Source organism: Grammomys surdaster, unplaced genomic scaffold, assembly GCF_004785775.1.
Source record: "Grammomys surdaster isolate TR1022 unplaced genomic scaffold, NIH_TR_1.0 130, whole genome shotgun sequence".
Lineage (NCBI taxonomy): Eukaryota > Metazoa > Chordata > Mammalia > Rodentia > Muridae > Grammomys > Grammomys surdaster.
Genome location: NW_021604588.1, coordinates 276,797 through 288,655, shown reverse-complemented (window position 1 = coordinate 288,655; position 11,859 = coordinate 276,797). Strand labels below are relative to the sequence as shown.

General features: G+C 42.9%; 1 protein-coding gene across 4 annotated transcripts in view; it reads left to right on the top strand.

Moving 5' to 3' along the window:
• Cacna1e (calcium voltage-gated channel subunit alpha1 E) overlaps window positions 1-11,859 on the top strand; it is a 320,444-nt gene that overhangs the window by 100,028 nt on the left and 208,557 nt on the right. For all 4 annotated transcript variants that reach the window (XM_028759777.1, XM_028759802.1, XM_028759794.1 and 1 more), the window contains exons 5-6: window positions 547-699; window positions 1,789-1,970. In XM_028759777.1, coding sequence (XP_028615610.1) covers window positions 547-699; window positions 1,789-1,970 — 335 coding nt within the window. The remainder of the gene's footprint in view (window positions 1-546; window positions 700-1,788; window positions 1,971-11,859) is intronic.

Sequence of the window (11,859 nt, the reverse complement as noted above, 5' to 3'; positions counted from 1 at the left end):
TTAGATACATGTGATCATTAGATACATGTGGTCATTAGATACATGTGGTCATTAGATACATGTGGTCATTAGATACATTATCTACTGCAATAAGTGTTTCAGTTTCCTAAGGGTAAAAATTCTATGTGTCCTCAGAGGTTATCAGTTTGTTAATCAGTACTGTACTCCTCTCTTAGTGGGTGGAGGGTGGGATCTGAGAAAGAGTAATAGGAAGGGTTAACTTTGTCCCTGTTTTGTAGGGTTTGTCCACTGGCAGGGAATTTAGGCTGAGTATGAAACACAGTCTAATGAATTAAATCTGTGAAAGGAATCTATATGTTATCACGGAGGAAACGGAGGATGATATGTAGGTCAGGGAGTGGTGAGAAGGAAACGTAGGAGAAGGGATGTAGATGATGGCAGTCTTCTGTTTGACTTGTCTTGGTTACGTATCATCTCAGGATGAATGGTTCAGTTTTTAATGGAAGAGTAGGAGAGAGTAAAAGAGCCCACTTTGTCGGGAGGCAATGAGCGATGTCTCTGCTTCACTCCTGCCTCTCTCTCTAGGCCTGCAAATTGTGCTGAAGTCCATCATGAAGGCCATGGTGCCTCTCCTGCAGATTGGCCTTCTGCTATTCTTTGCCATCCTCATGTTTGCCATCATTGGCTTGGAGTTCTACAGTGGCAAATTGCATCGAGCATGCTTCATGAACAATTCAGGTAAGGTCATGATTTCCTGTCCTCTGTTCTCCCAATGCTTCTTCCCTTTGGTTGTGAGCATAAATTCAGGGCATTTGGAGCTTTGCTGAAAAAAGCATACTCTATCTCAACTCTAGGATTACAATCAGAAACTTCCTAGTCTGTAGCTTTCGGAGGTACAACCAGCATAAAGATCTACTTGAGAGTTATATTGCAAAACACGTAGCCTTGTATATAATCAGAAGGGTTCATCTAGGTGGTCTCAGATCCTCTATCCATGATACAGGGCTTTTAGAATGCATGCCAAAAGCCATTCTGAATAAATACTCTACAGAACATATCTTTGATCCATAGACTAGTGGGACCCTGGAGACCAGAATCAGATGGGTGTCCTGGTGGATCTGCAAAGAGAGTTCCCTTTGTGCTCCATCTCACATTTGTGAGAGAACTGAGAGGGCTTTTAGTTTGGCTTGTCAGTTGTGCCTTGGAAATTGTGGGATACACAAAACCCAAATTCCCATATATTTGTATCTTATTTATTCATCACATGCTAAGTACACTCTAGGATGAAAGTCAGGGAGGAGTTTAAAAAAAATAAAGAATAGGTTAAAGGGTCCTAAATAAGTACCATGTTTTTATGAAAAGAATCTCCATTTGATTTTTATTTTACCTTTAGTTTAAAATAAAAAAATAATGTATTCCTAAAAATCAAAGAGTTAAGAAAATAAAGCAGCCAGTTGTTTACAACTGTCCTTGAGAAACTCAGGGAGAACCAAGGTTCATCCGATTCCCAGGGTTTGGGAAATGAGTAAGATTTTGCCATTACCTCAGGGTCTTCTGTGTGAACCAGCCCTGGGAATTTCTGTGGCAGTGCAGGCCAAAGTAGAGCTTCAGGCCTGAAGAAGATAGAGAGTTCTTTAGGGGCATTTGAGTTGCACGTGGATATAAACTGAGGGGTATAGAGCGCCCAAGATGGGAGAGGGTCTGAGGCAAGATGGGCACGCATCTGTCTATGGTAGGAGAATTGCTTACTTATGGCTTCCTGGGATCATTTCCAGTTCATGCTAAGCACCACATGGTTTGTCTCCTACTCTCCTAATATGTCTGCAGGTATTCTAGAAGGATTTGATCCTCCTCACCCGTGTGGTGTGCAGGGCTGCCCGGCTGGTTATGAATGTAAGGATTGGATCGGACCCAATGATGGGATTACCCAGTTTGACAACATCCTTTTTGCTGTGCTGACTGTCTTCCAATGCATCACTATGGAAGGGTGGACCACTGTGCTGTACAATGTGAGTGAGCTGGCGGATGTCATGTGGGGGATGGGGTGGAATTCTGGTACTGTTTTGGCTCCTCTGGAACAGAAAAGGCTGGGGAAGAGGTGGGGTTGTCCACATTCAACTTTAGAACTTAGAAGAGCCTAGCAAGTCACTCTCCCACCTTCCCACCCCTTTCGGATTTTTGCTGAGTGGAAGTATGTAAGTGTCTTATTGCAATTGATAGATTGTATTCTGTTGTCATTCTATCAATAGGTGAATGAACAAGTTAAATCTGATTGCCTTGTTGTGGAAAGTTTTGGATCCGCATGGTAGTGGGGCACAGTGAGGTGTTCCAATGGGTGTAAAGGTCTCAGTTACTGTGCCCAAAGGGCTCACCATCAGATTGGAAAGCTGTTATAGTGGTTTTCAACCCCAGTGGCCCATTAGAGTCAGCTGGGAGCTTTAAAAATTATACTGCCTGGGCTTCACTCCAGGCCAATTAAGTAGGAATGTCTAGAGGTAAAGGCCTGTCATTGACATTTTTTAAAGCTTCCTAGCTGATTTTAATATGCAGCCACTGTCAAGAACTACTGCATTACATGCTCAGAGAAAGCATGGTTTAATTGTGAGCCTCATTAAAATGCTCTCTAAAAATTCAACTTCCTAGGCTCCTGCCCTGGAGATTCTGACTTTGGGTAGCTGTGTATAATTGATGAGCTGTGCTTTCAGTGGAACCCTTGGTGACTCACATGGTCAGACTTGTCTGAGTTGGTATTTGAGACAAAGCTGACCAGCTACCTGACAGGGATGCTAGAGATTCCAGCAAGGAGACAGAAGTTAAACAAAGTGACCATGATGTTTCTCTCTTCTACCTTCCAGAGTGTGGTTTTAATAAGTCTCCCAAGGCATGGTGTAGAGTCCAAGTTCAATCATGAGCATTGGGATGTGTGTGGAATGTAAGGGGGCAGAGAGAGCAGAGCAACTGGGGAAGATGCTTGTGAAGGATTGTGTCCTCTGTGCCTTTGCCTTCAGTCATTTAGAATCATGATCTGACTTACGCATGCTCCTTTTACCTGGCTTTATCTCAAGATGCCCATCATTTTCTACTCTTCTCTTCTCTTCTCTTCTCTTCTCTTCTCTTCTCTTCTCTTCTCTTCTCTTCTCTTCTCTTCTCTTCTCTTCTTCTTCTTCTTCTTCTTCTTCTTCTTCTTCTCTCTCTCTCTCTCTCTCTCTCTCTCTCTCTCTCTCTCTCCATATGTACAAAGCTAATTAAGTGAGCGTTGTGCGACTTACATAGAAAGCAGTCTTTGAGAGGATAAGGGAAAGGAAAAGACATGTCTTAGGAAGGGACTCAACCAAACCTGATGCCCAGAGAACAAGGATTATATGAAGCCTATACATGTAGGCAGTTAGGAACTGACTGACCATTGCTGTCAGCTCCCTTAGGTTTCAATCTATGGCTGCTACAAGCTATGGTTGTAAAATATTCTACAGCTTCTTAGGATATTGCTGGTAAGTAATTAGGCCTAGTGTGGCAGTACCTATACCAAACTTCTATAGTCAATTTTTATTGTTGTCACTATCTCCTGACTTTCAGGAGAACTATTTCTATAGAATTTGCATTGTATTGGGTATTTTAAGTATCAGATAGGTGATTTAAAGCCATGGGAAGTTGGACACAGTTATATGCAAATACTGTGCCATATATGGGACTTGAGAAACCTCAGATTTTAGAATCAATGGAAGGTCCGGACACCTATGTTCTACAGATCCCAGGAAATGACTAAACTAGTTTGGATCTATTCCCATACAGGATGAGTAAGGTAAAACTGAGAAATTTAGCAGGAAAGAGTCACAGGCTGTTGTGCTAACATTCCAGAGGGTAAGATAGAGATTTCCCAAACCAGGCGATGCTCAGCAAACCCTAGAGCACTGTGATGCAGAACCCCCTGATGACACCCTGGAATTCTTATTAGCTATGGGAGGCAGCAGGGAGGAGAAGGTAAGCATGGTGAGTACAGTCATTTCCCTTCTGAGATGTGAAGGTTGTCTTGAGGCAATGTCACCAAGACTAGCTAGGAACCTCAGGAAATTATAGCGCTGGCCCTGCAGTGGCTGGTGTCACTTGTGGGGCTTTGAAAGTGATGAACTTCAATTAGATGTGTAGACTCACCTAAGGGATGTGATAAATGCATGGAAAGCCTAAAAGGAGAAGTGTTGCATTTGAGGATATAAGTGTGATCTGCCATTCCTCTGACCAGGGCTCAGCTGGTACTGAGATGCACAGGAGTGGAACAGATGAGCCGCTCATCACTCCTGCATTAGTTCATTTGTTGATTCGTTCCTTATTTCTACAACTATTGACTTTGTAGATATTCTTTATCAAGCACTATGCAGAAACACTAGAAAGATGGCAGTTGGGGCAGGGAAGGGGCACAATGCCTGCTGGCATGGTTCTCTCTTCAAATTCCCATCTCTCCAGTTATCTGTCAGTTGTAGCAATAGACGCTACACAAAGCAACAGTGATCTAGCTCTTCCCTGTAGTTTTGCTCCATGCAGCAAGCAGGGAGGAAAAGAGGTCAATGACAGATCCTCTGAAACCTTTCATCACAGCAGTTCCTAGGGCCACAGACTCACACCTCTCTCTGAAGTCCAACCTGTTAGTCATTGAACTGAAGCCTCCTGCTGGCCTTGATGGTTGGATCCAGGCATAGGGGAACTGGTTGAGCAATAGGGCTGGTTCCTCCAAAATATTTGGCTACAAATAGGCAGAAAGAACTCTTGTGTACTCTGAAAAATACGAGTGGCATGGGGCATGTGCCCAGGCATCACTGGCAGAGGTGATAGTCATACTGAGGTGGAGAGACACCTCTTGATTCAGGAGAAATCAAATAAAAATGGCACTCAATTTTCAGTGACTGGAACAAAGACAAGGCCTGGATTCTTCTAGAGAGCCATTAAAACTGGTCTCAGTTGGGCAAAGACCTAACTGAAGCAAGCCCCAATCAGGGCTGTGTAGAGGAGCTGGGTATACCTTGTTGACGTAAGCCTCCTGTCACTGCAGAGACATGCTTGATAAGATTGACTCTTTGGACCACTGAAAATAGGGCTGACTATGGTACGATCCCATCATAAAGGCTTTCTATTTGTTGAAATTTAACTATTTATCTTTGAAAGAAAAAGGGATCGGGGAAAGAAGAGAAAATAACAGCTGAAATGATGTAGACAAACACACCTGCCAATCCTTTCTGTGTGTTTGTTCTCCCTGACAGCCCCATTGTCAGGGCTATATGCAGACAAGCATGTAGAAAACTGGCAGAGTTTGTTTGTTTGTTTGCTTTTTAAATCTTGGAAAAAATCAGTGATCTTCTTGGGTTTATTGTGGATTATTCTGGCAGGTGTGTGAGTGAGGAGTTGCCTAAGAGCATGGATTACTCAAGGCAGCTGAAAAAAATCACACTCCAGCATGAGTGACAAATCATGGATGCTATATACTTGAAGCTCCTTGGCTGGCTTACAGACAGCATGGAGGGCTAAATAGTGTCCCCTACCTAGCAGTTTTTAATGAGCTTATAAGTTCAGAGAGAGAATTTGTGGATCTTTTAAGTTTTGCTTATTTTGTGAGTGATTTGATCCCCTTCCTCCATCAAGATTTCTTTCTCATGTGATTTAAGCTTAGACTCTGTGATGACAAAATGTATATGTACAACCATGATATCTATAAAGCATAGAATTACTTATGAACAATAAATCAACTTAATATCATAAATACAAGTATGTATGTCTGGATATTTTACACAGGAATTACTACCTCCAGTAAAATGTAGACATTAAGATGTAGATTTCCCTTTTGTATTAGTCAGGGTTTTTGACCAGAACTGATGGGATGAATATTTATGAAGGGGTTTATTAGAGTGGTTTACAGGCTGTGGTCCAGCTAATCCAACAATGGCTGTCTACCAATGGAAAGTGCAAGAATCCAATAGTTATTCAGTCCACTAGGCAGAATGTCTCAGCTGGATGTCAGTATACTCTGGAATGCCAAAGAAGTAGGCTTTAATGTCAGTGAAGAAATAGACTTGCCAGCCAGAGCTTGGGTAAGCAGTCAAAAAACAAAACCTTTCTTCAATTTCCTTTATATAAGCTGCCCCCAGAAGGTATGGATCTTCCTATCTCAAAAGATCTGGATTAAAGGTGGACCTTCCTGCATCAAATGATTTAATTAAGAAAAATACCTCGCAAGTATACCCAGCTGCTTGGGTTTTAATTTCATGTATAGCCAAGTTGACAACCAAGAAGAGCCATCACAACTTCTGCCGCTTCTCATTCTGTGATGGTTCAGTTCACCTAACTGATATGTTTCATCAGGTAGAGCATGAAGAGAAGGGAGCTACTCTCTGCCATTCCATTGTCCCTTCTTTCTAATGATACAACAAGTATACAAGACTAATTGGTCACTCAGACTAGAAAGAGAGCCATAGTTATGGGTGTCACCTACTAAATAAATAAACAAATAAATAAAAATAAATAAGAAGCTCTCAGGCATGAAGGTTTATTTTAACCATTTTTCTAAAGTGTTGTCTTAGTTTTCTCTCTATTGCTGTGACAAACATCATGAGAAAAATCATGTCATGTAGGGAAAGGATTTATTTGTCTCATACTTCTAAGTCACAGTCCATTATTGAGAGATGTTGGGGTAGTAAGTAAACTCAAGCAGGAACCTGAAATAGAAGCTACTTGCTGGCTTACCTACGTACCTATGCTTGGGTAGCTTTCTTATATAGCAGAGGACCAACTTCACAGGGAATGGTGCTGCCCATTGTGGACTTGGCCTTCTTATAGTAATTAGTAATCAAGACAATCCCCCACAGACATGCCTACAGGCTAGCCTGATTTGAGCAATCTTTCAATTGAGATTTCCACCTCAGATGACTCTGGGCTGTGTCAAGTTGATGACTAAAGCGAACTAGGACAATTGTAAGGATTTTTGTCCCCTTTTTTGCAGTACAGACTCCTCATAAGTAACTTTGGTGACTTATATCACTCTGCCATTGACTACTCTTAGATTCATTTGTGGCTTCTCTCATTATCATTTTATACTGTGAGGGAATTAGTCAGGGTCCCATTATCAGGGCAACATGGACTTTCCTCAGGCTTACTTTAGTCTCTACCAAAAGTTCAATTCTGCTTGGTCCAATTCCAGATGTATTCTTGGCTTCCCTTCCTCCTGTGGTAGAGAATACAAACAGTTCAATTCTTCTGGCTGCTTCTACCTGTTTGGACTACAGCTCCCAAAGGTCTCCTCAACTCACAAACTCTCCCTGGCACATAGTAATTTAATTAATTTTATTTACCCGAAACCTGATAGGTGTTCCTTTTCATGGCAGCAAGTCCTTTCCTTGATCAGTGCAGTTCACTCAGCAAATGTTTCTTTGGCTTGAGTATTAAACCTTTAATCTTCTTCATGGGGCCTGCATGTAGCCAAGAGAATCAGCTCTTTCCTGATTCTGACCTGAGTTTCCCTCACCTTTGTTGTTCTGGTTTTATGCTGTCTGATGATTTTGTCAGCTGTTTTCATCTTTTCAGAACTAATATTCTGATTGCCAAGCTTCTCAGTTCCCTATCTGAAGTTATTCGGGTCTCTGCTAGTAATGTCCAGGTTGTCTGTCTGTCTGTCTGTCTGTCTGTCTGTCTGTCTGTCTGTAGCTGGAGTTATTTATTTTCTCACTTGCTATTGATACAGATGTGGAAATTCCTGGAGCTGTACTGCTTTCTCAGATGTATAGTTTGTCTGTCTCTGTATAGGCTGCTCCCAGCCACTGGGGTGGAAGATGTCTTTGAAAGCTTTACAGGCTTTTTGACAAAAGAGGCCACCTTAAGTCTGAGTGCCTCCTGAGAGCCTTCTTCACTGCTAAGAAAGCCTTTGGTTTATGCAGGTGGCTCTTTTTAATATCCTGCCTTCTAGCTGTACAGTTAATACTTGTTAAATTTGTTAACATGTGTTTACTATCTGCCTCGTTGAGATTTTGCTCAGGTGTGTGATATACAAGCATATTGAAGGAATCCCACCATATCACAGTGCTAGTGAAAAAAAAACCCATTTTCTTTTTGAAGTAATTCTGCTGTTGTGGTATCTACAGAAGATACCATAGGTTGAAGGATGAGAGACTAGGGAACTTGTCTAATCTTTGCTTCAGTCATCCATCCTGTATTGCTTCCTCCCACATGCTTTGATGATAGGAGGACATCTGTCAAAGCTCATTTGACAGATGAGTGGCAGGAGCCCTGATCTTCTCACGGAGCTAGAATAATGAGGTACCCCATCTGACCTAGCAGCAGACCTGGGATCAGCTCGCTAACATCTGGGACCACGTCTAGCTAGTCTCACTCTTGCTCTGGAATTGACAGTTTTTCTTCACATCCCCCATCTGCCATCTCTACTTCTCTGTTTCTGTGTAAGAGCCTGTCATACAGGTGAAGTTTTGATTCTGATACCTGTGTATGTTCACCTGTGACTCATCTGATCAAAGGAGAGATTGATAAGAGGATCTTGCAAGCAAGTCTGCCCACTTTCCTATGAAGGCTACAAGGTAAGGTGTCCTTAGTGAGGAGCTATAACTTCCCCTTCATTGCTCCCAAGTACCTGGGAACACATATTGTTTCCAAGTTCTTCAAGGAGGGAAAAGGAGATTGAAAGATATTGTTTGTAGAACTCACAGTAAGTGTTTTTCTCTCTTCTGCCTACTCTTACAGGTATTTATAGACACATTAACTTATTAATTTATTGAGTATTTGTTATATGCCAGGACTATTGTAGATGTTGGGGATATAGCAGAGCCCCTACATTTGTGGAATTTCCATTTTAAGGACATAAGTTTGGAATAGATAGTAAACATGTGGAATATATGAGATAGTGATAGATGCTGTGGAGAAAAATTTAAGTGGAGAACTGGTAAAGGTGTCTTCACTTTTAAATGAAGCTGTTAGCAGAACCGTTCTGAGAAGATGGCATCTGAGCAAAGACTTGAAACTGGTAAAGGAATGAGCTAAGTGGTTGTCTTGGTTTTCCGTGTTCCACATAGCTGGGATAGTATTACAAGGACCCAGAGATGGGCATATGCCGGTTACATTTTCAGAATAGCACAGAGGCTAGCATATTGGAGTACAGTGAGTGATAGGTAAAGCCAGGGAGGAGAATATGGATCATGTGTACCTGGTGACTATTGCCCATTTTTTTTTTTTGACATCAGTGGGATGAAAAGCAATGAGGTAGGGGTGGAGGACAGAAGTGACACGGTCTAAGACTACATTCTAAAGATCTAGATTCTCTGCTAAGAACAGACTCTAAAGGAGCAAGGCTGGAAGTAGGAAGACGAGTTAGGATGCCAGTGAAGTGGTCTAAGGAAGCATGATGGGAACTCCCCTCAGGGAGGCAACACTGTAAAAAGGTGGATGGTTCTGGGTGTGTGGTTGGCTAGTTTCAAGAGCGAGAGAAAGCAGAGCACTGGAGTTATCACTTGGGGTAGTTAATAGTTTGAATAAAGACTAAGGATTGAGTTTGGGCATGTTAAATTTGCCATGCTTATTTGATGTTGTAGTAAGGTCGTGATGTTGAATAAATGGCTTCAGTGTGGAAGCTTGTTCAGGAAATGTCCTTTGGGATGTTTTCAGTATATGGATGGGAGTTATGAGACCACAAAGAAAATGAGTATGGAGTGGAGACTCAGGGAGATTCTAGGCCTGAGTTCCAAAGGTAAAGTGTCCTGAGGAGAAAGTCACCAGCAAAAAGTGACTGAGAAGGAGCAGTAAGTAAGTAAGCAGTAAGTAGGTGTCCATAGGCCAATGGAATAGGGTGCTTCAAGGAGAAGGAAGGAGAGAAAGAGAAAGTCAGTTCTTTGAAACACATCCCCCCATGTGTCAACATCACATAAAGCAGAGTCTCTTCTGTTCTACATTGATACTAATTTCTTGGAGATTTAGTCATTACATCTTTAGGTTCTCTTTAACTCCCATTCATATTTTCTCTTTCAAAAATGCTTTGGTCATTTGAGTTATATGCTTCTAGTTGGTTAAATAAGATGCCGGTGGGAAACGAGCCATCTAAAGGCAGGGATAATTAAGGGAGCGTGGAGAGGTTAAAAGAGAGGGGCTGGTTCACTGGCAGATGAAGTGCTTGAAGACTATACAAGTTTTCTTCCAATTCCTTTCAGGGAAGTAGGAAGCGAGCCTATCAGCTGAGGAGGGAGGAGGGAGATGTTGGAGGTTTGCAGGGAAGATAGAAGCTGGCTTCCTTAGTGTAGGGGTGGTAAACGGGATAGGAAAATAGCAGGGTTTCTGTGGAGCATTGAAGAACCCCTTGGTGTCAGTGGCGATGAAGTCCATGGGAGACCAGTGAGCAGCGTGGGGTCTTCTCCCAGGATTGTAACCATTTAGCTGCAAACAGTGTTAGATAGAGATCTGGCTTTTTCCAAAGCAATTTTGCCCCATGAGCTCACTCAGGGAGAGAGGGCTGGCTGTGTGCTTGTAGCCTGGCAGTGGAACCATAGCTAGATAAAGAGAAAAGAGGTAGTGGTCATGGGAGAGTAGAACACAAATGGCGCTTTATGAAGTCCAGCAAAAATGTGCCGGGCAAATTGAGTCTGTGGGGTAATCTACCTGTTTCATTTCTTGGAAGTAGCAAGTTGGTTTTGAAACTGAGAGTTCTGATTTGTAAGTGGGTGTCTTCACCCTGCCCTTGGGAGAGTAAAAATGTTTATGGTATACTGCACGTGTACACAGAAGACTGCAGTCACCCTGCACATCCTCTAAGCCAGTGCTTCTCAAGCTGTGGGTCACAACCCCTCTGGTCACCTAAGACCATCAGAAAACACAGATATTTACAATCACTGTTTATAACAGTAGCAAAATTGCAGTTATGAAGTAGCAACTGTTTTATGATTGGGAGGCTCCACAACACAAGGAACTGTATTAAAGGGTCACAGCATTAGGAAGGTGAAGAGTCCCTGCTTAAGGCCTTGCTGACTCAATCCCAGAGAGCCTGAGCCTACTTCCACTAAACTCCAAATGTTTTCTTGAGAACATTTAGTGACTGAAAGGCCTCAGACCCAGCTAGCTGTCTCACTAGCACTGTGTGCCTAAATCTAATTTCCTCCCCCAATTGATTTTTTAAAATGAATTAATTTATTTTTGAGTGCAGGGGCTGGTGCATGTACATACATTGACATACATTGACATTGGGGGTCTTCCTTAATTGTTCTCTATCTTAGTTTTGAGACAGGGTCTCTCACTGTACACGGAGCTCATCCATTTAGTTAGACTGGCTGGCCACCAAGACAAAAATTTCCTCCCGTCTTTACTTCTGCAGTATTAGTATTGGCATTATAGGCACATGTTGCCACACCCCGCTTTTACACGGGTGCTGGGTATCAAACTCCTGTTCTCATGCACACACAGCAAGCATGTTACAGAATGAACAATCTTTCCAGCCCTCAAATTTAGTATTTGATCAGCACACAAAGTAACAGGTTTCTTTATGGCATTTCCACACTTGCTTAGCTTGGCTAATACACTCTCCCCTCCTGTCCTCTCCCCTTCCCTCCCCTCCACTCTCCTTCCTTCTTCTCCCCTCCCTTCCCTTCCTTTTCCCTCCCTTCCCCTCTCACCTTCCATCCTCTATCCTTCCCCTCCCTTCCTCCCCATCCCTTCCTCTCCCCTTCTCTCTCCTCTCCTCCCCTCCCTTCCCCCTTCTACCCCTCCACCCCTCTTGTCCCATCCCCTCCTCACCCCTCCTCCCTCTCCCTCACCCCTCCTCCCTCACCCCTCCTCCCTCACCCCTCCTCCCTCTCCCTCACCCCTCCTCCCTCTCCCCCTCCCTGTCCCTCTCCTTCCCTTTCCCTTTCCCTCTCCCTCTCCCTCTCCCTC